This window comes from Barbus barbus (assembly GCF_936440315.1).
Source record: "Barbus barbus genome assembly, chromosome: 37".
NCBI classification, from domain to species: Eukaryota; Metazoa; Chordata; class Actinopteri; order Cypriniformes; family Cyprinidae; genus Barbus; species Barbus barbus.
The window spans coordinates 22,924,608-22,952,482 of NC_136715.1; the positions used below are offsets into that span (position 1 = coordinate 22,924,608).

Here is a 27,875-nt window from a genome sequence, read left to right on the forward strand (position 1 = left end):
AAAAGCATCTGTGATAGAGAAAAAAAAACTGTTAGGATCCTAGCGTCCTTAGTTCAGTTTATTTCTAGTGTATCAGTTAAAAATAATTGACAATTTATGGAGCTTGAGAAATTTCAAGCTGAAAACAAGGTGACAGAAAAAAAAAAAACTTTACAAGACTAAAGCATATCTACAGCCCCACTAACATAAAAGTCTAATAAACAGTTAAAACAAGACAGTGATGGGACACAGATGTGTGTCAGACCATAAAGAAGCTCAGTGATATAAGTCATCCATCTCTCCCTCAATCTCCTCTGTCCATCTCTATCCCTCTAACCCATACAGGTAGCAATCACTCACTCAACCATCCATCCTTCTGTCAGAACACACAGTCGTTAAAGAAGAGCACAATCCCTGTCCATGATAACATCTCTCAATAAAAGAAGCTGTTTGGTACTTGAATAAATAAAGCATATATTACAAATAAACCAAGCAAATCAATATCCATTAATACAGGAGTAGCAGTAGTTATTGACAGTAGTATAACAATAATCAGTAGAAAAAGGCTTCCTTTCAGACACAAATGATTATGTTCGAACTTAAAAGTAACTTTTGACAAACAGCAGGGTTGGGCAAAATTCATACTTTAAAGAATCGGCTTCCTTGAAATCCGTAAGTGTGAATTGCTAAATTCAGCTGGCCACAGTCACAATGTTGAATTGGTATTTGAATAACAGAGAGAGGAATTGACTGAATTGTAATTCAGACTAAAAATTTAAGTTTTATGACACGGCATAAATAACTGCATCGTCAAATTTAATCACTATTATTGTATAATTGTGCCTATTTAATCCCTGATACGCACAAATAATTGTTCTTTGAACAGACATATTTCTATAAAATGCATTGTTTAACTTCCAACCAAGGCTGTGTTTTATCTTGTGTTTCATGGAACTCATAGCTGAGCACTCTGCATCGTAAAGTGCAGTGCTGTACTGGGTGAGATACTGAGCAAGTTTACTATAAAAGCCATACATATGGAGCTGGTTATTGTGATGTCAAAAAGTATGTCAAAATGTATTTATTTACAAATCATGTGCTACGGTAAGAGCATTTTGAGGTTATGCTATATTACTACGCAAGGAACCACACACAAATATTTGTTTATTAATAGATAATCTGTCCCCATAATCATCATTTTGAAAATAAAAGTTGCTGCCATTTTACTGCCTCTAGTGTTCATTTCAGTTGGAAGCTGTGATGAATTATATGTAAAGGCTTTTAGAGTTTTGCAAAATTGTAGGTAGAGGCAGTTTTTTCAGATTTTAATTATGCCACCCTGCATCACAAAAACAAAAAACAAAAACTTTTTTATAAAAAATAAAACTGACCAAATTTGAATCTATCAATTAAATAATATATTGAGCTTATCCACACAAGTGCACTAATAATAAAAGTATATTAGAAAATTCAGTGGTCCATTAGTTGGCTTTGATTAATTCCATGGTCCAAAAAGGTTATTTGATTTTAATAGGTGGCATTTCAAAACTGTATAATTGATATAATCTAGTGTTTCTAGTAATATCCCATATGTTATGCATGTGACAACATTCATGGTTAATTCAAACTGAAAAATAAAATTCTACTTTCTGTTTCAAATTACAATTCTGTATACTGATTGCTACCTCTATTCAAATTCAAGAATTAAAAAGCCATTCTAAATTTAATTCTGAATGGTGCACAACCCTGACAGGCAGATGAACAGTGTATATACATTTGTACTATGGGCTGAGGACGTTTAACGTTGACCCACATTCTTCAAAGCTCAGTCCATCATCAGTCGCGGGGTATCTCTCTATATGTCAGATGGTGATGAAGGCTCCTTGGTTGTTGTTGGCTGATTCTGGCTCCACACAGCGGCCCCGTCTTCGGGTCACTCTCCTCTTGCGGTGGAACTTGGCATAACAACGCAGACCTAAAGAATTTTACATTTACATTTATTATGTTTCGTTTATTACATTTTCCCAGGTTAGGGCCCTGATGTAATGTCCAAAAAACTTTATAGTTCTTAAAAATAAACATTTATAAAAAAAGATTTTCTTCCATAAGAGAACCAGTCATAAGAGTCAATTTCTTTGAAATTGAGATTTATACATCATCTGAAAGCTGAATAAATAAGCTTTCCATTGACGTATGGTTTAAAGTTGCATATGTCCTTAGCAATGCATATTACTAATCAAACATTACATTTTGATATATGTATGGTAGGAAATTTACTAAATATCTTCATGGAAAATTATATTTACTTAATATCCAAATTTTTGGCATAAAAACAAAATCTATAATTTTGACCCATACAATGTATTGTTGGCTATTGCTACAAATATACCCATGCTACTTATGACTGGTTTTGTGGTCCAGGGTCACATTTATTTATTAGTGAAATACTGTATGACCCAGACATGTTCCTAGACAGGTTTTATGAGATTCCTTTCTACATTATGTTACCTTCTAAAGAAACCAAAAAAGTCATACCCACCCTCCTCACACATGCAGTCATCATAACACTTGTTGTTTAGGCCACGATTGTGAGGTTTGCACTCATGTTCTCTCAGGTCACAACAGGAACCTGGTCGTAGCACAAGATCAACCACAAATATAAACACTGGCAAGTATTTTATAGTATTTCTTGCTAATACATAGTTCATTGAAAAAAAGAAAAGAAAATTAAATTCTGTCATAATTTACTCATCCTCATATAATTCTAACCCAATAGGCCTATGACTTTTTCTACTGTGAAACACAGAAAATGTATTTTGGGGAAAAGAAAGAAAGAAAGGCCACACTTTTCTATAGAAGGGCTATATTATAGTGTTTTAGTTCATTAATTCCTGAAACCATTGTTCCAACAAACTTTTGCAAACATCATCGTAATGTTATGTGGTTGAAACTACTGAATAGCTAACTCGTGGTTAGAAGCATGTGGCATGTGGAATTAATGCTCTTGAGCAAAAAAAGACAGCTTTTTTATGTGTTCGTCATAATACAAACTTGGAAATGTTGTTTATTGTTTGTCACAGCAGGTTAGGATAAAAGATATATATGGAATAGGTTTTAGAAGAGAGCTTTTTAGTGCCTTGATGTAATGTAAAAACTTCTTGTTAACAGTACAAAAGTACAAAGCAAAATACAATTTCTTGTTTTTTTTCTTTTGATTTATTGGTGAAATGACCCAGACTTATTCAACAACACATCATACTAGTTAGGCAGAGAGTTATGTCACTGAACCCCAATCAGATTTGTGAAGGAACTATTCTTATTGAAAAGATCAGACTCAAAGTTTTTTTTTAATAAATGTACCTTCTGTGTTCCATGGAAAAAATACATACAACATGAGGAAAAGTAAATAATGACAGATTTGTAATGTTTGGGTGAACTATTCCTTTGATAATTGTAATATAAAAACAATCATAGCGGTGCACTGACCAGGGAGGCAGTCGAGATGATGGTCACATGGGTCAATAACATCAGCATCAAGTGTTGCGTTTCCATTACTTTTGTTTTTGCCACGACGTTTATCTTTATTGGGGAAATAGATAGACAAAGCCTCATATGAAATCCTTTATTCGGAAATCAGCTGTGAGTTTGCAAATTATTTACACTTAGAGGTTTAAAGATCTGGGAGAACTACATGCAAACTTATAAATCAAATATTTATCCAGATCTTTCAGTATATCTTGGCCTTATCACCCTAAAGATTTTGGTCTTGAATATCTGGAAAAACAAATCTGCTGCAGGAAAAAAATCTGACTGATTGTAAAATCACTGTTATTGATTAGACTTGAGAATGTACATTCATACCTTTTCTTTTGTTGGATGGCCAAGTGTCTACAGGCTTCATATCCTCATAATCAGTCCAGTCAAAGAGGGCCATGTCCAGAGTCGGCATCACCTCCCCTTGAGCCTTCCCTCGACCCGACTTCTGAATGAGACAGATTTAAAACATGGTTTTAGAAAGGTTTATTCTGGGTGATCCACTTGACGTCACTTTTAAGCAAGGTGCTAATTCAAAACCTGTGATATAACAACTATGCATTGATTTATATTACAGGATAGCTGTACTAACAACACTAAAATACAGCTAAGAAATTCTTAAGGATACTAAATAAATAGTATCCAGAATGCTAACTTCTGTGAAGTGACATATTGTGCTTGTCCTGGCTCACACACAGTCAGAAGAAGCGTCACATAGGCCAAGTTTAGTGACAGCGCCACCTTCTGGACAAAAGGCTTTTTGTAGTTTAGTACTAAAAGCATTTTCTTCATAATTCAAAAAGCAATATGCAGTTATGCCATCACAATCGATAAAGCTCTGTGCTTATAACTACAGTTTATAAAATCAAATCCCAGATGGGATGATCTTGAGATTGTTCCTCTGTTGAGACTGACTTTGTCTGGCATTGCATTTAGTGGAATGTAGCCTGTGCTTGTCTCTTTAATTGTTACGTACAACTATATTGTTTTTGACATTATGCACTGCTTTGGAAGCTTTAGAGATGGAGAAAGTTATTATATTTTGATAAGATGTTTTTAATATTTTATTTTTGAAATAATGTACACTGATAAATATTGCATGCTAACATTTAAAACCATAAATAGGCTCAATGTTGATATCATGTTGATATAATTAACAATCAACTGCCTGGCCTCACACCATTATTCCAATTTAAAGGGTTCTTAATGTCCAGTTTTCAAATATTTTTTTTAAATACAAGTGTATGAAAGACATGAAAGGTTCAATGTCCAGTCATTTTATTAGTCATCGGACCAAAATACTACTCCACGCTTTATAAGATCTAGGTGTTATACTGGAGAGCAAATTGTTTTTTCAAAATCATATTTTCCATGTTACCAAAACAGCCTTCCACCTTTGAAACAATGCCAAGTTACAGAACATTACCTGTTTCTGATGTAGAAAATCTCCATGCATTAATGACCAGATTACTGTAGTGCACTGCAGAGTGCCTGCCCTGCATCCGTAAACAAGCTGATTCAAAATGCAGCTCCTAGTGTTCTTGCCAGGTCAAGAAAATATTATCTTATCACACCAATTTTATAGTCTCCAGACTGGCTACCTCTCAAGTTCTGCTTTAGTTTTAAAATATTGCTACAGATGAAGCCCTAAATAGTCGAGCTCCTGTGTATTTATCAAATCCTCTATCTCATTACAATCCATCATGCTCTTTAAGGTCACAAAAGTCCACTATAGAAGCTTTTTCACATTTGGCTTCTAAACTCTGGAACACCCTTCCTGATAATGGTCGGGTTATTCTTTTCACTCAGTTTCAGTGTAGATTAAAAACATCTCTTTAGTCAAGCAATCACATAACACATCTCATAATACAGAATTCCAGTTATATCTAATGAAATTGTGACAAATGCACAAAATCTTTGTCTAAAATAACATGCACAGCAGTTATGCTAATCTTTTTGCTTCCTCGTTTCTAAGAAGCCCTGATGTTGCACCAACTCCAATTTGGGTCCAGCCTTGCATGTGAAGACTAACAAATATTATCCATATGTCATAACCATTACGATCACAAGCTGAATCATCACCTTAAGCGTGATTTTGTTTCTTTTCTTTTTTATTATAATTGCATCGCTGTAATTTATAGTGCAAATTTTAGTGAATTGTGTTAAATCCACCTAGGGTCAATTTGTACATAATTTTAGAACGTCAGCATAATACAAGGGTTAGAAAGATTAAAGCAGATGCAAGGAATTTAAGGAAATGTTCCCCATACTGTATTTATTAGATCCCAAAGACACTGAAACATGCATTTTCCGTAAAGCTGATTTGAAATTTTATGTATTGTGAAAAGCACTAAACAAATAAATGCAAGAAAGCACGGAAGAAAGAAAGAAACGCTACAAAATCAATGTGAAAGAAATAAATGTAGACCTAGATTTACAGTCTACAATATCCATATGACTGCAAATCCCATTTCTAAAATTCCCTTGGATTTTCCATGTCCATTGAAACCCTAAATAGAGCTGTATGAACATTCAAAATCTATGCTTTTTTAGATTTACTAAACAAGGCAATAGCGTGAGCACTGATGGGAAGTTCTGCAAGTGATCTAGTGACATTGCAAAATTAAAGAACACAGACGCAGCTAACTTATTTCCATAATGAACAACACGATCCAAAAACCAGTAAACTGACTACCACAAATTTTAGTAAAAACAATATATAATTCATTTAAATACTCTCCTCACATCTATTTTCCTAAAATCAGCCACAAAAGTGACTTTTCATTGTTAATTTTTCACTGCATGTCTTTAGCAAATGCTGACACTAGTTGTTTTAACCACCAAAAGAGGGTTTGCGCTGGTGCAAGCTGTTAGTAAATCTGTCCCCTAGATGTGTATAAACTGAAGCCTGCACTCTAAAGCTTCTGGCATCACGTGCTGATATGTGTGTGTGCTCCTGTAGAGTCTGTGTCTTTGCCAGCGGCTGGAGCAGCAGCGGCACTGACGCAGTGCAAGTGAACAGCATTGAGGACGGTGCTCTTCTGGGAGTTGAATGACTGGAGAGGAGAAGGACAGAGAGAATCTAATCAGAGTAATAACTGACTTCTGCTGCTCTTTCCCTCAGCAATACAAGCACAAAACCTTGTGTGCTATTCAAAATAATTGCTTTTCCATCATGTTTGAGAACTGGATAATTTATGACATGCCATCAAGATACCACATTCTCTCAGTTTCCCTCTTGAAATTTTATTTCATGATCAAAATATACCTTATAATTAAACTAGATTGAGTAGAGATAGATGGATAGCTATTTAGATTGTCTCTAAAGACTACAGTTGATCTACTAGAGGAATGGCAGATAGATTAAGTGTAAACTAAAGATCTGTCTTTGTATTTCTTTATCTAAGGCTGTTGGTGATCGAAGCCTAATTAGAACTGTCCACAGTACTTTAAGTCACTGAACTGCAAACCACAGCATTTGAGTAGCAGCTGGGGGTTTGTTTGTTAGTCTCAATTCTCCAATGACACAATCCGTCTGTATCCATACCACTAACACTTGTATACCATTTAACATTTTATAGTGCTAGCAATGCAATACTGTTTTGGAATTCTTTAGCATTTCTTCTTTTTCTTCTACATCATTTTCTGCAATTCATTCAGCCTGATCCACGTCAACAAAATTGACTGATAAAGTTGGGATCAGGGTAAAAAAAAAAACAAGGCCAATATTTGGATTTATGAAAATTAACAAACAAATGTGCACCCTCAGACCATTTTCCAAACCACACCAAAGTTTTAAAGTGAACTACATGCAAGAAGACCTTCTGGTGTGGTTATTTTGGTGTATTCGCATGATTTTGTTTTGTCTGAAAAGCTCTTGCACCACGTACATCAGTGGTTGTGCCACTGAGCTTCTCAAACATGCAGCTTTGACAACTTTTTTCTGTCTGTTCATCAAGATGTAATAAAATGTGTTTCTTCAAGCATGTCTGTTGCTTGTATCTGAGCAACAGCATTTCTTGTTAAATTTTCGAGATGTCTCGCAAGTCACACAACATAGTTGCCAAAAGATGAAAAAAATAAATAAAAATGACATAAGCAGAATTACAGATGTACCACAAGGTTTGACAGACGTAACAGTGTTTTGCTCTTATATTGATATTTTGTTCTGGTGTTTATAAAAATAAACAATAGTATCTATCTCACCTCTGTTATTTCACCATGAGTGGGTCCACTGACATGTAAATGTGTACCATACAGGTCTGTAACCATCACAGACATTAGATATGGCCAAACTGTCTACAACCATTGGCAATGCAACTGCTTCACTTTTCGGAAAAATTTTGCAGTTGTGAATTGAAAATATAGGCATTTATGTGAATCATGTAATTCACAACTGAATGTGAGAAGACAAGAAGCATTTCTCTATTTTCAACATACTATGCACACAAAACAGATTGCATGGGTGAATATTTTGAAATAAAATTATTATTTTAAAACAGTTCAATTTGATTACTTTACAAAAAAATCTTTTTTTTGTTCTTTCACTGTTCTTCTTTCTTTTTCTTTATTTCCCAAAAAATCAATTTATTTATTTAATTTAAATAAAAAGACCATTAACGTTGTGGTATTCTAAATAAAAAATGAAATAAAATAAAATAAATGATTCCTCAAGATTTAATCTATTTAAGATTGAAATTTGGAAATCACATATTGACTCAAATCATATCATTTTCACCAGTATCAGTTTATGCTCATCTCTGTGTCTCGTTCTGGCAGCTTACTTTCCTTTCTGGATTATTTTTTAAAACACTATTCTTTTGCTGCCTTGTAAGCGTTTGCATTTGCATTTCCTTAAGTGTCCAGGCCTAGTGATGCCTCTCAAGAGAATCTATATATATAAGGGGAGTGGTAAAAAAGATATCCAGGGAGGAGAATGGAGCAGAACAGATGGCTGTGAAAAAGAGGAGCAGGAGGATGGGCGAGCGACATCTCACCCCTCACTCACTCTGGTGACAGCTCCCCTCCTCCACCTCCTCCCCCTCCTCCCTAGTGCAAAGCGAGCTGGGTAATTTTACTCGTGTATGATCCAGCCCCAGGCGGCACTCAGTAATAAGCACGGCACAGAAGCACAGGTAAATAAATCTGTGTGATGAAGCGCTGCACACCACAAGGATGACAAGTACTACCTCCACTACTGGTTCCAAACAGCATTTCCGTATCTATATCTGCCACAGTGTGCGGTTCAAATGAAGATGTTCGTTTCTGGGATCTAACAACAAAATGACAGAGTGGAAAAAGACTCAAGGCAGTTTAACATAGTCTGAAAGCAGCAAAATGTCCCAAGAGTAATGCCACAGACTAAGTATTTCTAACAGTAAAATCAGGATGCTGGTGAAATGCTTAACAAAAAAAAGGAATCCAGGCAAAACAATGCAAAAATGCTTTTGTACATAGTCCTCTGTGTATATGAATAACAGCATTTTAGAAAACTAAACACTGAACAACACAACAGACCTTCATATTCAAGAAGGACGCTTCTGCTTGCCAGGGTACCTGGGGTTTGGTGGAAGCTGGGGACAGTGTTGGGGGATGCTCGTTGATTGCCGTGGTTACCAAAATGGGAAAGAGAGGGGAGGGAGCTTCAGTGAGTGGGGCATTGTCGTGATTGGGCAGAGAGGTGTACAAATCATCCTCAAATGCATTCATATCCTTCGACAAGAAGCCTAATTCTGGTTCAGGGTCATAGAGATCCCCTAGAAGAAAAAGAGAGAGAAACTATGGTCAATCTTTAATAAAATTAGCATTCGTAGTTTAGACCTGGCAAACATCTCATATGGCCACTTAAACGAACCCATTGTTACTCTACTCCATAGGCCTATTAAACATCTCAGGGCTTCATTGTTAAATATATTTAATACTATACGGTGTACTATATACACTACTGATCAAAAGTTTAGAATATTATGATTAAGTCTTTTATGCTTGCCGATTAAGGCTGCATTTATTTGATCTAAACAGTAAAAACAGTAAAACTGTGAAATATTATTACAATTTAAAATAACATCTTTTACATATACTTTGAAATGTGTAATTTTTTTTTCATATATTCCTGCAGTAAAGCTGAATTTTCAGCATAATTACTCCAGTCTTCAGTGTCACATGACCCTTCAGAAATCATTCTAATATTCGGATTTGTCACTCAAGAAATGTTTCTGATTATTATCAGCGTTGAAACAGAAAGCTGTGATACACTACCATTCAAACATTTATTATGTTTCACTGTTAGATATTTATTTTACTTTCTATTATTCAAAGAATCATGCTGTTTTTGACATTTAAGAATCATAATAAGAACCACTATTAATAACTGATCACCAAATCAGCAAATTAGACAGTACTGAACCAAGCAGTGTATGTAACAGACCTACATATGGTAAATAGTCCTTGTTCTTTGAATGTGGTTTGAAGCTGGATTGTGTTTAGCTGAATAAATTTGAAATTACTTGGGATACATATTCTATATCTACCTGCCAGTGAGCAGGGAAAGTTTAGATATGTCACTCTGCAAATATAAATGAATAAACCTCACCCCAAAAATAACAATTCTGTCATCATTTACTTTCTTGTGTTGTTCCAAACTAGAGTTTCTTTCTTCTGCGGAACACAAATGAGACATTTAGAGGAATCTCTGTTCTTTAAATAGTTATAGAATATTGTGAAAAGGTGCTGCCAAGCTCCAAAAAAACATCATGAAAGTAGTTTTAGGTGCTATATTACCACTTAAGTGTGTAATTACATGTTCATTCCTGTGTCATTCCTGCAGATAACAACTTTTTGGCCATTCTCTTCAGCTGACTTTAAGTGTATTTGTAAATGTCTTGACTCCACAGCCAACAGAGCAATTTTGTCTTTACTGTTCCAATACTTTTGGAGGGCACTGTATATATATATATATATATATATATATATATATATATATATATATATATATATATATATATATATATATATACACACACATGTACATACATACTTTTTACAGATTATGCATTTTTTTCAGATTACTAAGTGTTTACAAACCTGTTGTCAACTAAACAGACTTAAAAGACTACCTGCTGTTTTTTTGCCAAATGTTTAGCTTTTGAAACAGACTTTAGTAAAAGTAAAAATTGTTTCCATTTTTTGTAATTAGCAATGTTTTTGTGATAACCGAAAAAAGTCTTAGTTGATTCTTGTAAAGTCTTAACCCTTAAAAAACAACTATTGCCATTGGCACCAGTGTGATTCATTTGTCCTTTTTGCAAAGATGTTTAAGCAAACAGAAATATGGGGGATGATTTCTTATGAAATAAAATGCTTACCATATTGCTAATTGCAATGACTCATGTTAACTAAGAAAAAAATTCAGCAAATCTCAATTACCTTTAGCTTGACCTTTGTCTCTTTTGCCTCCCTGCTTTCTGTGATCAGCCTGATGCCCATGGCCATGTCTCCTGCCTTTACGATTGAACTCTTCCTCCAGTGGATGATTGCCTCGCCGCATATGAGCAGGCCCCCTCACCGCCTCATGAACCTCCGTCCTCATACTGTCCCCAGGCCCCATCTCCAGCCTTACAGGGCTCAGACCCTCCAGACTTGTCCCGTCATCCTCCAGTCGATCCAGAGGCCTTTGCGAGTGAAGCCCAACACTATCCCTGTCTTTACGTGGCCAGTGTCTCCGTAGTTGGCTGCCACCCAGAAGTCCCATATCTTGTTCTTGCTTGGAGTCAGAGGTGGAAGACCGGGTCAGACTCTTTTTGGCATTTTCAGATGGGATCTCAGAGCTGTACGAGGTGTAGGACAGTGTGATGAGGAGCACAGCCAAGAGACGACAAAAGCCGGGAGCCGCCATCTTCAAACACAGCGCCACCTGTTGTTTAGGACAAGATCAGGTCAGACTTTTACACTTTTGCACTTTGAATACATGCAAGTGTACACACCTTTATTATTTTGAGAAATGAAATTAATTTTTTTTCATATCATAATTCATTCCTATATAAATCATCAACACCACATGACATTTAGGTCACACTTTATTTTAAGGTCCATTTCTCACTATTAACTAACTATTAACCAAGACTTTTGCCTCAATAAACTCCTAATCACTGTGTATCAATGGTTAGTAAGGTAGTTGTTAAGTTTAGGCAGAGGGTGGGACTTCGTGAGCTTCGTTCGTCTTCGGAACACAATTTAAGATATTTTGGATGAAAACCGGGAGCTTTGTGACTGTCCCATTGACTACCAAGTAACCCTTTAAGGGACGTAGAATATGGTCATGCAGAATATATGCTTTATAACTACTACTAAGTAGCCAATATGCTAGTAATATGCATGCTAATCAGGGCAGTTGTGGCCTAATGGATAGAGAGTTGGACTTGTAACCCGAATGTCGTGGGTTCGAGTCTCAGGTCCGGCAGGGATTGTAGGTGGGGGAGTGAATAACCAACACTCTCTCCACCTTCAATAACACGACTGAGGTGAGAAAGTCACTGAACCCCCAACTGCTCCCTGGGTGCCGCAGCATTGGCTGCCCACTGCTCCGGGTGTATGTTCACTACTGTGTGTACACTTGGATGGGTTAAATGCAGACCACAAATTCTGAGTATGGGTCACCATACTTGGCCACACACCACTTCCCTTTCCCTAATAAGCAAGTCATTAATAGAGAGAATTGGTCCCTAAACCACTACTACAACATTTTACAACAAGAACTAAGTTTAGTGTGGTTGTAAATGATTTGATACTTATGGAGCTTAGTACAAAGGGTCTGCTGGGTTCCTCTTTGATATTTCCTTTTTTTTCTGTTGGTTGAACCATTTCTTTGTTGCACCACATTCCTCTTTGACATCATTTCCTTTTTTTCTGTTGGTTGAACCATTTCTTTGTTGCACCACATTCATTTGGCAATATTATGAATACTTAAATTTCATTAATATTTCAAATATTAAGAAAGTCCCCCACCCCCACCCAAAAAAAACAAATTACAATTATTTCAAAAATTAAAAACATGCTCATCATGTAAAAAGTATTTTTGGTGTATGTATGAATTACATTTTTTATATATTATTGAATAAATTAATAGATTAACCATCATTTACACACTGGCAGATAAATGATGTAAACCAAGTAAACCAACAGTAAACCAAGCCTGTTCCTGGCGATCGACTGTCCTGCAACGTTTAGCTCCAACTCTAATCAAACACACCTGAAGCAACTAATTAAGGTCTTCAGGATCGCGTGAAAATTAAAGGCAGGTGTACCTGATTAGAGTTGGAGCTAAACTTTGCAGGACAGGAACAGGGTTGGGCACCCCTGATTTATAACATCCAGTTTGTATCCATGACATAAAAGTTTGGCTATTATAGCCAATATGCCCTGATAATAATGTTTATTAAAACTTATCTTAGTTAGCTAAGCTTAAATTAATAAAAACTGAAAAAATCTGACAAAATTTCAAGGACTTTCAAGGAAAGTTTTACATTTTAAACCAGGACACAAACCAGAGCATCACGTTACACCCAGAAATATACTTTCATATTTAAATAATGGCTTTGCTTTGCTTTGACATGAAATAAACAAGCGCTCAAAGGCAACCTAAATGTGTTGAGAAAACTTGCCAGACTAAATATCAGGTTTGGATTCCCATAGGCCAAGAATAAGAGGATCCAAAGGAAGAATCTTTCCTCAGGTGGTATATCAAAGTTAAGCTCATGAGGAGGTTCTCAGCATGCAAATCAGTGACATGGGTCTTACTTTGATCATTCGAGGTCTGCTCTCATCCTCAGAAGCTCCCCTCAGTAAATCTAGCCCCCTTTACTCTGTCTTTTGTCCCCGAGAGCTGCTCACATTACCTCAAACGGCAGACATCCATCCTTGCATTTAAGACTGGCACCAGTGTTACTGATACAAACATGATCATTTTACATATAAGATGTCTTTAGATTTCTGATGATTTGTCATGTTTATGGATCAAGGCTATTCTCGATGGCTTCAAGTCATTGTATTTACAAGAATGTCCGCAGTAATTACTTGTGGGTTGCATTTATATGCATTTTGTATGTTGTAGATGAGGTATTGCAATGAGACCAGAAAATAATAATTTAGCCAGTTTATGATGTTTCTGGCTTGTGTGACCAAACCACATTTCCAGTAGTGATAACCATGCTCAAAGAGCAGATCAAGGTGCAAGAAATGCCAGTGTCATGGGTTTGATTCCCAGGGAATGCATGAACTGATAAAATGTATACCTGTGAATGTTATCGGCAAGTGAAAACAGCAAGAAATCTAAAACTGCCCAACTGCCCTTTTATTCCAAATGAAAATCACTTTACGCTAAAAGATTCCTTGCAGGTAGTAAGACTGTTTAGGCCAGTTCATGCATCAGATGTAAAACTGAGAAGATATCTACTAGAGATGAACCTGAAGCTCTTATTCAGAAGGCACAGAAAATAACTTCAAAACAAATAATGAATTTTCAATTAATTACTTTCTATTTAAGCCCAGTCCAGATCCAGTTTTATCTTCTATCTATTGTTTACGTTTCAAAAATGGAACATCTTTTCCATTTTTAACATATGTTTCATTCTGGTGCATGGCTGTCTTCTGAATTGCAGAGCTTTGCCAAAAGCTCTCTTCCGATTATGTCAGATTGAGGCTATGTAGCTGTTTTACGGACCAAATATTATGTGTGTCACAGCTTGTTTAATTGATGTTAAAGCAACATTTTACTTTTCCACTCAGAAAGTAAAATTATTATTATTATTTGTATTAACAGTATATAGTACCTCAGACGTCAGATTACTTAATCTCAACATTCTAGATATGACTGGACTGGATATGTGAGTGTGCATCATGTATTTCACAAAAGCACTATTTCTTTATATGCAAAATTTACTCAATAGGAAATGAATGAGTATAATTCCTATAATACATTTGGGCTGGATGAATAAAGGATCATCCTGATTCCATACAGTACATCCAAAATTTAAGATGCAAGTTAAATGATCAGAGGAGAACATTACTCTTCATTGCCTTTGCAACTGGAGAGCACATTAAGATGGCAAAACTTAAATTGCAGCTCCATCTCTCACCATTATTGCCTTATAATTGGTATCTCAGTGCTGTGATTTAGGTAATGAATCAAGCTCAATGAAATAAAGCAGAATTTAATGAGAAGGGTTTGGTACAACTGGGCGGTAATGAGGAGTGTTTGATATGCCATGGTTTATATTATCCATCTTTCACTTTCATAATCAGATTAAAAAAATGTCTTTCATGCACACAAAGCAAGGTTTAGGACAACTTTCTAGCACCAATCTTTTCTACATACTCTAATCCAGAGATATGGCAGTGTACATATAGGTTTTAGCGTTGTGTTAGTGCTACCATTAGCATTAGTATCAATTAGTGCTTGTGTTGAGTTATTGCCCATGCTTTTATGGACTTAGGGGTGTGTGCTTACATTGTGTTGGTGTCAGCATTAACGTATTTAGGTCTCTCTGAGACTTTCTTTAATGTGGGCGGGGGTAGTTCATCAACCTGGCAACCCGCTCTGTGTAGACAACAGCGTATGATAAATCAATGAGGATGGGGTATTGAGCTCGTGTGGATCGATAGTTGGACCAGCCTTATCAGCCACAGACACAAATGCACCTCACACCCTGCAGAGATCGTTATGTACGGTTGCTAGCTAGGGGACTTTATTGTGGGCCATTTAAGAACCCATCCACAAAGACTGAGTGAAGGAAATTGCATATGAGGCTGGGTAGCAAAACTCCAGCCAGACGAAATTTGTATCAAGATTGCAGGCGCTTCATTTGGGACACACACTGACTGCTTTGGGCTGTATCAGTCAGTTGTATGCACTGTGCACTTTTCACAACCAGAGAGAGTTTAGAGCGACCGCTAAGCTTTAGTCTCCACACAATTGCTGGTCTCTATTCAGTATGAGCACTCCCCCGTAGACTTTGTTAGTATGAAAAGTGTGTTCGTTGGTAGTTCATTAGTCTCTCATCCACCACACAAAAAACAACAGTAAAGATACCAAAAAAACAGTGTAAACAATAAACAAACAAATAAACCAAAATGTTTGGAAGCTTCTAAGACTCCTGAAAAGTCTTTATAAATGAAGGCTCTGGGTGATTTGAGTTCATGCTGATCCCATACAAAAACTGCCTACTGTCATGTGACTAACAGGTGGAGCTTTGAGGAAGCTGAATGATGGGATGAAATTAAGTCTTGAGATGTGGGAGCCGTGCACCCTGCTGGGCTTGGTCGGACCTCACCCACAAAGACCACACACTATTTAAATAGGAGCCATGGATAACATATACAACATCTGGCATGACATGGCAATATGCCCAGGGCTCAGGCTTAAGGTGAGATGCTGACCGTGAGATAACAAGAGGGGGTGGGGAACCTAATGTGTCCCACTGCACGATTTATAAAAATGCTGGGCTGTGCAAAATCAATAATACAGCAATTTGGCTAAAATGTTGCCTATTTGTTCTATATACAATGGCTGTTTATCAAAATGTGATTTCTAGATTTTGAAAAGGCCTTTATCAAAACAAGAGAGTAAACATGTATTTTTTTGATAAATCTGCAATTAATTTTTACTGTGACTGTAAGAAATAGCTTTACTGCTGATTTCACCTTTTCAGGAGAATGCTGTATGTTTTACCTAGAAAAGGTGAGTACCACTGGGTTCTTTGTGATTACAAGTGCGTTACTATCTTATGGTGTTCTTCTGAGTGGCTTATACAGTACCATGCTACTATGGTTAGGTGTTTATTATCATGTTGTTATGTGGTTGTTCAGGGTGGTTGCTAGGACGTTGCTGGTCAAAAAAAAGAAGAAAAACAGGTAACACTTTACTTTAAGGACCAGGTCTTGCTATTAACTAGTGTCTTTTAAGCATGAATATTACTAGCATATTGGTTGTGTGGTACTTATAAAGCACATATTAATGCCTTATTCTGCATGACCATATTTTATTAACTTATTAACTATTAATAAGCAGCAAATTAGGAGTTTGTTTAGTGAAAACTTAGTTAATAGTGAGTATGTCTTCCCTCTTCTAAAGTGTTACTATATATATAATTTATGTTTGTGGCAAGTAAAAACTATGAATTATCATATAATTTACAGTGCAAAACAGTGAAAAGATCCCTCACACATGATTATATTTTATTTCAGCACTTCTTATTTTTGTCAACAGTTATGTGCTACACATTAGATTGTTTTATGTTACATTTTGTGTTTAGTTTATGTTTATTGCATTAATTAAGTGTTGTGTGCATTCGTGTGGTGTTCGTCTTTGTTTGTATAACCCCGTGCACCAGGGCCGTTGCTAGTGGGGTGAAAGGTGGGGACAATTCTAGGGGCCCCCACCGCCCAGGGGGCCCCACAAAATCCAGGAATTATACTATAAAGGCCCATGTTGTGTGAATAATTCTAATATTTTAGTAGTTGTATAACTAAGATATTATGAAAACCACAAAAAAAGCATGCAATTTGGTTAAAGAAATTGTCTACCCTCTATCCTCCTGAAAAATGGTTTAGTCTGATACGAAGTATTCTCAGAAGTCCCACCCCATATAGTGAACAAGACGACCAATCAGAGTTGAGACCGGTGGGCCGCTGTACAATGTGGACCGGCCCTTTGCGTAATATATATAAAAAATTGGATTGTAGTAAATGTACGTACAGTCAGGTCCATAAATATTGGGACAACGACACACTTCTAACATTTTTGGCTCTATACACCACCACAATGGATTTCAAATGAAACGAACAAGATGTGCTTTAACTGCAGACTGTCAGCTTTAATTTGAGGGTATTTACATCCAAATCAGGTCAACGGTGTAGGAATTGCAACAGTTTGCATATGTGCCTCCCACTTGTTAAGGGACCAAAAGTAATGGGACAGAATAATAATCATAAATCAAACTTTCACTTTTTAATACTTGGTTGCAAATCCTTTGCAGTCAATTACAGCCTGAAATCTGGAACGCATAGACATCACCAGACGCTGGGTTTCATCCCTGGTGATGCTCTGCCAGGCCTCTACTGCAACCGTCTTCAGTTCCTGCTTGTTCTTGGGGCATTTTCCCTTCAGTTTTGTCAGGTGAGGTGATTGACTTGGCCATTGCATAACAGTCCACTTCTTTCCCTTCAAAAACTCTTTGGTTGCTTTTGCAGTATGCTTTGGGTCATTGTCCATCTGCACTGTGAAGCGCTGTCCAGTGAGTTCTGAAGCATTTGGCTGAATATGAGCAGATAATATTGCCCGAAACACTTCAGAATTCATCCTGCTGCTTTTGTCAGCAGTCACATCATCAATAAATACAAGAGAACCAGTTCCACTGGCAGCCATACATGCCCACGCCATGACACTACCACCACCACCATGCTTCACTGATGAGGTGGTATGCTTAGGATCATGAGCAGTTCCTTTCCTTCTCCATACTCTTCTCTTCCCATCTCTCTGGTACAAGTTGATCTTGGTCTCATCTGTCCATAGGATGTTGTTCCAGAACTGTGAAGGCTTTTTTAGATGTCGTTTGGCAAACTCTAATCTGGCCTTCCTGTTTTTGAGGCTCACCAATGGTTTACATCTTGTGGTGAACCCTCTGTATTCACTCTGGTGAAGTCTTCTCTTGATTGTTGACTTTGACACACATACACCTACCTCCTGGAGAGTGTTCTTGATCTGGCTAACTGTTGTGAAGGGTGTTTTCTTCACCAGGGAAAGAATTCTTCGGTCATCCACCACAGTTGTTTTCCGTGGTCTTCCGGGTCTTTTGGTGTTGCTGAGCTCACCGGTGCGTTCCTTCTTTTTAAGAATGTTCCAAACAGTTGTTTTGGCCACGCCTAATGTTTTTGCTATCTCTCTGATGGGTTTGTTTTGTTTTTTCAGCCTAATGATGGCTTGCTTCACTGATAGTGATAGCTCTTTGGATCTCATCTTGACAGTTGACAGCAACAGATTCCAAATGCAAATAGCACACTTGAAATGAACTCTGGACCTTTTATCTGCTCATTGTAATTGGGATAATGAGGGAGTAACACACACCTGGCCATGGAACAGCTGAGAAGCCAATTGTCCCATTACTTTTGGTCCCTTAACAAGTGGGAGGCACATATGCAAATTGTTGTAATTCCTACACCGTTCACCTGATTTGGATGTAAATACCCTCAAATTAAAGCTGACAGTATACACCACCACAATGGATTTCAAATGAAACAAACAAGATGTGCTTTAACTGCAGACAGCCAAAAATGTTAGAATTGTGTCGATGTCCCAATATTTATGGACCTGACTGTATATCCTTCCATGGGTCCAGACGAATGGCCCAGGGCATTCTAATTAATTCTAATTAATTTAGCATGCTCCAGCACAGTGCAGCGGCTCAAAAGCGCTCGTCAATGTCAAAATGTTTCAAACAGCCAATCAAAGTGTAGAAGGCGGGATTTACTGTTCACAGATGCTGAGCTGCGCGCGACTTGAATGCCAGCTGAGGTAAGATGTAAGCAGCTAAACATGACAAGACAATTCAGCAATATTTGCCAACCGTTTAGTTAAATAACAGACATTAATTTTTAGGAATGCAAACTATTACTGGCCTTTTCAAATGTCTCATATTTTAATGCCATTATTTGAATTGTCACCATGTAGGCTATAATGCAGTTTTCAGTCGACACGAGATAAGAGTTCTTGCAAATCTGCTTTGTTCCGTGATTTTACGTGTCTAAGAAAATTTTTAAATATCTATAAAAATCATTCTCAATCTTACTCTAGAACACTGTAAATCTGAAGACTTTTGCTTTCGAGTGCTGTGCATAGGAAAGTGATTTATTTTATAGGCCTAATAAAAATATAATTTGCTTAATAATTCACACCCATTAGCATATTTTATATACACACTGGTAATTAAAAGTTTGAAATAATTACGTTTTTTTATTTTTTTATTTAGTTATTTGAAAGAATATTGAATTTATTTGATCAACAATACAGTAAAACAATAGCCAAATATAATGAATTATTACACTTAAAATAGTGGTTTTCTGTTTAGGATGTTTTAAATGTAATTTATTGCTGTGATCAAAGTTGAATTTTCAGCATCATCCAGTCTTCAGTGTCCCTTCAGAAATAATTCTAATGATGCCTAATTTGCGGTTTAATTATCGGTTATTAATAATGGTTTTATTATTGGTATAATGGTTCTCAGTTAAAGAACCGCATTTATTTGAAATATAAGTACTTTGTAATAAGTGTAAATATATTTACTGTCGCTTAAATCAATTTAAATCAAAGTCCCTTTTTGTATTCTATAATCTTTGATTTAATGCAACATTGTTGAAGAAAAATATTAATTTATATTTTTAATCTTACCCAAGACTGAATGGTATCACATTTTCCACAAAAATATGAAGCAGCACAATAGTTTTCAACATTGATAATAATCAGAAATGTTTGTTGATCAGTAAATCAGTATATTAGAATGATTTCTGAAGATCATGTGACACTGAAGACTGGAGCAATGATGCTGAAAATTTAGCTGCAGATCACAGCAGTCAACTATATTTTACTATGTATTTGCATAGAAGACAGCTGTTTTAAATTGTAACATTATATATTTCACAGTACTGTTTAGTGTATTTTTCATCATCAAAATAATTAGTATACTCTTCTCCACAATTGGAGCTCTATTACTTATAATGATAGATGTCAAGCTCCTGCAAAAGGACAAATACTGTATATGACCAATAGAAAGGCCTATTAAAACAGTCCACATTCTGCACTATTTAAGTCTTCTGGACGATACCAGAGCATTGTGTCATTTGGACTGATAATATTGGTATTTAACTTTAGTGATATTAAACTGTCCCTTGCAAAAATTCTTTAAAATTCTTTACTATTTGCCATATACACCAGAAAAGACAAATTATAATGTCAAGATTATGCCACTCATTTATGGTGTGGTGTGTTGTGGACAGGGTTTGGTGGGTCGCTCTGTGCCAAAAAGTCCAGGGCCACTTTTTGGCCCCAGTCCGCCCCTGTATACATCTGTATGTATTGATGTGGGGGTCAACATCAATATTTTTTCAGGGGGCCCCCAATCCTCTAGCTACGGCCCTGCCGTGCACCATCCACAGAGATGCACTGGCCATATTTTATTCTTACCATTAATTCTGCTTTACCATCTGTTACGGTGGGTATCAGCACATTTTAAGGGGTAAAAAAAGCTGGGTTTGGTATTTCAAGTAAATCGGTATATTAAAATTAAAATAAGTTACTTAATAAACAACTATATAACTTAAAAAGTTGTAAAATACACAGGCGCCAATATACCATCCTGTAATACCTGAAGCATTGACACAATATTTTTAATAGAATTTTTGGAAACCACAGCTGCCAGTTTGTTGCCAAAAATATAACAGGATTTGAGATATCATGTCAAGTTTAGCCGTTATTACTTAGTAGTTAAATTAGTGTAAATGTTAACAGTTAGTAGTTAAATGTTCTTATTCCATGGTCTGTCTTAATACTCGATTCTGATTGGTTGGCAGGGGTTGATTAAATTCGTTTAACTGCACAGGTAGTTCCAGGTCAGTTTAATCAACAATCCATATTAATGCGCTGCTTTAATTGATGCACACTAACCAACACACATCATTCGCTCGCGCACACACACACACGGAGAAAGAGAAAGAGAGGTCTGGAGATCGCAGATTGCGCTGCACACACACATAAACTTGTCAACGCTTCCCCGTGATTTTTATTACTAAAATAAAAGACAGATACTAGATCGCTACATTATATTCCCCAGCAATGAGGTGGGGAAATGGTAAGGAAATGGGGGGGTAAAAATGTATGCTTATATTCAAGAAAACCGATGACCAGTCATAGAAAAAACATTCTTAAAGATTTCGATTTCAAATAAATGCGGTCCCCCCCTTAAATGCAGCCTTGGTAAGCACAAAAAATGTATATAAATATATATATACAGTCATGGTCAGAATTATTGGCACCCTTGGTAAATATGATCAAAGGAGGCTGTGAAAATTAATCTGCATTGTTAATCCTTTTGATCTTTTATTTAAAAAATTCACAAAAATCTAACCTTTTATTGGATAATAAGAATTTAAAATGGGGGAAAATATCATTATAAAATAAATGTTTTTCTCTACTACACATTGGCCACAATTAATGGCACCCTTTTATTCAATAATTTTTGAAACCTCCATTTGTCAGTTTAACAGCTCTGACAGTGTTTGGATTATTGTCCGGTTGGAAGATCCAAACATGGCCCATTATAAGTTTTAACTTGTCTATAATTTAGCAAATGACCATGGAATTCGCGTTGGGCGGTTCTTTGCCTCCTCGTCGTTGATTATCCCTTACATAGCCTATCACCCTAAGTATGAGCAATAATAGTGATGCTTAATAATAATAGTGATGTTTGAGTTGATGAAATGCTAATAATTCTTGAAATCATAGAATTTAAAGTTAAAAATAAATAATTGTGAAAATTTAAATAAAACACTTGAAATCATTTATTTCTTTACTTGCATGTCATGTGACTGACATTAAAAAAATCTCGAACATGTAACAAATATTAACATAATATCTCCAGTGTATAAATCAAGTAAATATTTCAGTTCAAAAGTCTTCGGCTGACAAAAAAGTTTGTTAAAAAAATCACTAAGCTAAAGTATATCTTGAATATATATTTTTTTATTTAATTTCTTTGCTATTTCCAGTCCATCCAACAGAAAAAAATCAAATACACATCCTGGAGGCACATTCCAATTACCAACTGATAGTCCTCTGTGGTATCACAAAAACAAATCACAAACACATGCTTCAGTGTCAGACACATACATATGAGATACAAGACACAGAAGTATAGCCAGAGGTCTCCGTGGATTCATGTGGTAGTACTTCTGCTGTTTGTGGAATAACAGCAGGCAAATTTAGATGATATAAGATATTCAGCAAAGGGTCACAACATGGAGCCCAGCATGGCGCTGGAAATTCAGCAAAAGACAACGAGACCCAGACCCAGAAAGAGAATGAAAAAAAATCCCAGAAAGAAAACAGCGAGGCGGTGGAGTTACCACAGAGGGTATGTGTGAGCACAACATGGTGTTCAGACACTTCAGATCCTACTACTGTGTGAATAACTGATAAAAGCCTCCACAAGCGACTTGGATGATACAGTGAAAAAGTTTGAAAAGAATGTGGAGCTCACTAATGAACTCACTGACATCTCAAGAGGAGGGAGAGCTTCCACTGTGAGGTCTTCAACATCTCCTCCTGCTGAGATCTGGGGCTTCATAAGCCATCTGTTGTACCCCTGCTACCTCCAGAAAGCAGAAGAATAAAAAAAAAAAAACCTTTTCAACAGGATGAAAGGTTGAAGCTTTTTCTCTATACATACTTTCTCAACTGGAAGATCTAAGAAGGTTATATCGTTCTGTAAGTTTTCTGATGCTGAATGAGGCGAGTACAGACCACGTACGGGACACAGAGAACATTTTCTCAGTCAATATCAGCTAACTCTAATTACTTTCTATTCCGGGAATCATATGTAGGTCTACCTTAGGTATCATGTTTAGGATCAGGTCATGTTTGGTGTGTAGAAGCAATTAACTGCACTCCAAATAATATGAGGGGATACTGCCCACGGCTGATTCACACCTACAAAATCTGCAGGTCCGCAAAGACAATCATAGCCATCAAGAAAGGATGAAAGGCCGTCTTTCGGATGAGACGTTAAACTGAGGTCCTGACTCTCTGTGGTCATTAAATATCCCATGGCACTTCTCGTAAAGAGTAGGGGTGTAACCCCGGTGTCCTGGCCAAATTCCCTCTACTGGCCCTTGTCTATCATGGCCTCCTAATAATCCCCATACACTTGATTGGCTCAATGACTCTCTCTCCTCTCCACCTGTAGCTGGTGTGTAGTGAGCGCACTGGCTCCGTTGTGCTGTGGCTGCCGTCGCATCATCCAAGTGGATGCTGCACACTGGTGGTGGTTGAGGAGAGACCCCCCCCCAATTGATTGTAAAGCGCTTTGGGTGTACAGCAATACACAATAAAGCGCTATATAAATGCATCATTCATTCATTCGTTCACTATTGAGAAGCATCAAAGATATTCTGTTACAAGCCAGCTGCCTTGCTCAATGCAAAAAAATGCCTTGTCTTCAGCCAAAATATCTAAAAAAACTTAAATGGATTTTCTAGAAAAGTACAAATTATTGTCTTGTTTTCAGAAAAACAAGACAAAATTAAGTGAGTTTTTGGTTAGAACAAGCAAAAACTCATTTATTAACGTTTTTTCTTAGAACAAGAAACATTTTTACTTCTTGATTAAGAATTTTTTTATATTTTAGCTGGAAACAAGACAATAAAATCTAAGAAAGAAAAGCATTTTTTGCAGTGCTGTCTAATAAAGCAGCATCTTACACACAGCACTCCTCAGGCAAAGAACATGGGAGACTTGACTTATATTTGATTTCATGTTAGCATGTTGCTAACAATAAGCTTCTGTTTAGCACAGCTCAGCACTTCATGCAAAGTGAAAGGACATGAAAGCAAATGCTGGAGTTTGGCTTTCTGTCTAATTGGAGTGTATTTGAGCTAATTGTTTATTGAATTATTTGTTGTTTTCTCTTTAATTACAATATATTTTAAGTTCTGGAACATAACTGGAAAATACGCCGAGATGCACCTTGATAATTTGATTATGCATTGATATATATTTGTTTTATTACAGAGTTATTAAATAGGTTTTATTGGCTTTTAAGGTCATTAGTTGTTCATTATATGACCCTGATTTAAAGATGAACTTAATCTGCCTAGCTATATGACAGCATTTTAATCATTAGATCTGTAATTGTGTCCATTATCATGCATATTTAACAGTTTACATACTGTTGTTTTGTATTTAGATACTGATTTAGTATCAATACTGAGGCACTCAATACTCAAATCTTTGGATTAAATGTGGTAAGACTGAAAAACAGGCACCAATAATATCAATGTTATACAAATATCATAAGTACAATGTCATACTCCATTCAGGTAAGGGGTATTGCTTTGTCACAATTTCTGTTTAATGGAAGTCAGATATTGCACTGCTGGTGTGTCAGTCTGTATAAGCACATTATATGTGACTAAGATCAATCAGAGGGAATAAACAAGTGCTTAGCTTCGCAAATTGCATCGTTCCAATCTTGCTCTGAGAATCTGAGATAAGGTTGGATGAAACATTAAGATTTCACATCAAGCAGCCTCCTAAAATGACAAAAATCAAACAAAAGACTGCTTCAAAAGATGGAAATAAACCCCTCTACACAAATGAGAGCACCCATCTCTTGACAAACAGTTTCAGCAATTTCACACCTCACATTGTTCGTTTTGGCAGCTCTAAAAGTGTCAAGGACACAAAACGTGTAACAACAGGCTAAGTGTTAAAACTGCCATAAGGAGGATCCATCTGGTGCCAAGAAAGCTGAGGGAAAGATAGAGAGAGATCCTGTCTCTGATGTGACTGCTTACAACACGAGGTGCTCCATCAAATATCGCTTTTGTTTCGCAGTATCACAACTGGCTCCCTGCAATGTGTCTCCTTATCTTCAAGCTGGGCATCCTGGCAGAATGCTCCTCATCCTCACAGCAGGGAAACCTCCTTCATCCTGTCCCAAGAGCAGTCAGACGCACAAGCACACACAACTGAGCGGGCGCGCGGTCTTTATAGGCACGTTGTGAGTTGTGAAGACAACAAAAAGAAGGGAACGTGGAAAACCACACCAAATGACATCAACCGTAAAACTAGACCACACGGAAACCTCTCTGTTGAGTCAAAGCAGTTTCCGTACAAGATAAGCGTGAGAGAAAGACAGTGTCTCATTTGTTAAGCAATAGACCAGCTGTCTCCTGACTGATTCCCAGTTAGCCAGCAGGAGATGGAGGCTGGAAAACAAATCACACAAAGGTCTTTATTGATCTGCTTTGAGGTCTCTTAATAGCCGAAACGATTGGAAGTGTTTTAGGGATGGTCTACATTTGGAGCGCCTGCTCTCTCTTAACAATCACCCTCAGCAAGAATCAGCAGAAGGTCATTCAGACTTCTTTGACATTCATTCAGCATTGTGCAGTCAATGTCTTGATACCACTGTATGGCATGATCAATAAAGTGTCATCTTTAAAAACATCATTCTTTAGGAGTGTGGCTCTGTAATTAGAACACACATTTGGAAAATGGTTTACAAAAATGCTGAAAACATTGTACCAAATGATGGAAACGTGTGACCAAGAATATCATATTAATAAGAAAAATATTTACGAGCTGTGTTAGTATGACAATACAGCCCGCATGAGATTCAAGCATTTATTGGGGCTTAAAAAACGCAAAACAATCTTCTAAAGTCACAGAATCACAGTCTTGCAGGACTGTAAAAAAATATTTTGGTTACATTTACTGTAGAAACCTGTGGTTGATGGTGGTGATGGTGTTATAAGTAGCCTACTACTGGATGGCATTTTTGTTCCTGCATATGTAGCAGTAGCTCATTAAATTATATCATGTTAATTATATCTACCTATTTGATCTATTAAAATCTGTTTATTACCATAAAATGGACTGACAGTAACACAATAGAAGACCACATGATGACTTAAAGTTCCTAAAAACTAACCACATTCCAGCAACTGTGGCCAAATAAAACAAATGATCAAATTAATTGCAACAATATTTGACTGTAAAAGTATTTAACTTATACACACTTAAAAAATAAAGGAGCTTCACGATGCCATAGAAGAACCTTTTTTTTTTGCCTAAATGGTCCCATAAAGAACCTTTAACATCTGAATATAATATAATCTGGTTCTTCAGATTATAACAAGGTAAGAAAGAGATGGTTCTTTAAAGAACCTTTGACTGAACAGATCTTTACCAAAAAAGGTTCTTCTATGGCATCTCTGTGAAGAACTTTTTAAGCACCTTTCATTTTTAATTTTTTTTATATATATAAATATACAAACACACACACTGTATGTGATAAGGCAACTTTACTTAACAGGTTATTACTATATAATTTTAAAAAATTATAGTTGTTTGTGAGTGCAGAAAGAGAAAGAGCCTTATTTGGAGTCTAATTGAAATTCATATATAATTGCATGCTTTCAAACTCAGCTGCCCACTCAATTCAAGACACAATTATGAACATCAAGACATGATGCACAGACGCACTCTCTTCCTCCTCATAAAATAACATGGAAATTTTACGGAAAATCGCTTATAGATCACTTATAAAGAAGAGATAGCGATTGCTCACGGGGTGTATCCTGCATAGACAAACGTGACAATGCTTATCTTAATTGTTAAGTTTTAAAAGAAAGCTGTTTTCCACAGTTTTTATGAGAGAACCATTATTTGAAATTTTAAAATAATACAAATAAAAAAACACACTTAAAAGGGAATACGGATAGAAAATGAAGAAGCAAAAGTTGTCTTTTTGCCATGATCGTCAATAATAACAGAAACCCCCGAGCGAATTGTACAGAAAAAGCTTCGTAAGGTTTCCGTCAAAATATTTGCGCAAACAAACACGATGTAAGATATTCTTTAAAGCATGAGAACGAGTATAAGAGCAGTACTGACCGTGTGTTATTCCGCTGAGAAGCAGCCGAGTGAAGAAGCGGATCACAGATGAACTGTCTCTGGCTCTGAAAGTCGAGCGCGCTCCCTGAACGCGCGCCGCTGTGAAGTCTGATGTCAGTGACGAGAGAAAAATCAGCTTATTATCCCACAGGAGAGAACATTAAACAAACATGCATTCCCACACATCTGCTCAGAAGTCAAACTGAAAAGGGGACTAGCAACAGCCCTCAAAACAGGGAACCTTTTTGTTGAATTACAAACTTTATAAACTAAACAAATGAATTCAGTTAAAGGTAATACATTTAGGCCTACTATATGTCACTTGCATTGTTTAACTAGTTGTTACCTTTTTAAAACAACTGTAATATATATTATTAATTTATATTTAAAAATTAATAACTTGCAGAAGTCAGCGGACCACAAGGTAGAGGTTTACATCTAGCAAATAATACTATATCATATCTAATAGTGTTATATCACTATATGTGGAATACCCTGTGCAGTACTAAGCACAAGCTTCTCAAAAGACTGCAACTGCAAGATGCTTTTCATTCAGTAAAAAAAAAAAACCTTTTCAGTGTTTGTACATTGTAGCAATGCCCTTATTCACAGGTTTTACCAAGCTAAAATAATTATTACTTGG

At 36.5% G+C, this 27,875-nt stretch overlaps 1 protein-coding gene across 2 annotated transcripts; it reads right to left on the minus strand.

The window, feature by feature from the left end:
• Positions 1-42: 42 nt before the first annotated feature.
• draxina (dorsal inhibitory axon guidance protein a) lies at positions 43-27,316 on the minus strand. 2 transcript variants are annotated; one of them, XM_079395843.1, is made up of 7 exons: positions 27,233-27,316; positions 10,939-11,425; positions 9,070-9,269; positions 3,841-3,961; positions 3,466-3,558; positions 2,519-2,608; positions 43-1,954 (listed from the first exon to the last, which is right to left on the minus strand). In XM_079395843.1, the coding sequence occupies exons 2-7, from the start codon at positions 11,405-11,407 to the stop codon at positions 1,842-1,844; spliced, it is 1,086 nt and encodes a 361-aa protein (XP_079251969.1). In that variant the 5' UTR covers positions 11,408-11,425; positions 27,233-27,316; the 3' UTR covers positions 43-1,841. The 2 variants fall into 2 exon arrangements, with proteins under 2 accessions (XP_079251969.1, XP_079251968.1); XM_079395842.1 differs by having other exon boundaries at positions 436-1,954; positions 9,031-9,269; positions 27,233-27,299.
• Between the last annotated feature and the right edge of the window lie 559 nt (positions 27,317-27,875).

Bases quoted from the DNA above. Each gene is read 5' to 3' on its own strand.
- draxina (XM_079395842.1), bottom strand. From the start codon at position 11,407: ATGGCGGCTCCCGGCTTTTGTCGTCTCTTGGCTGTGCTCCTCATCACA. The intron at 3,962-9,030 runs GTCTGTTGTGTT...TGTCTCATTCAG, and splicing joins CGTCCTTCTTGAATATGAAG to AAGTCGGGTCGAGGGAAGGC. The intron at 2,609-3,465 runs GTCAGTGCACCG...TGCTACGACCAG, and splicing joins TCATCTCGACTGCCTCCCTG to GTTCCTGTTGTGACCTGAGA.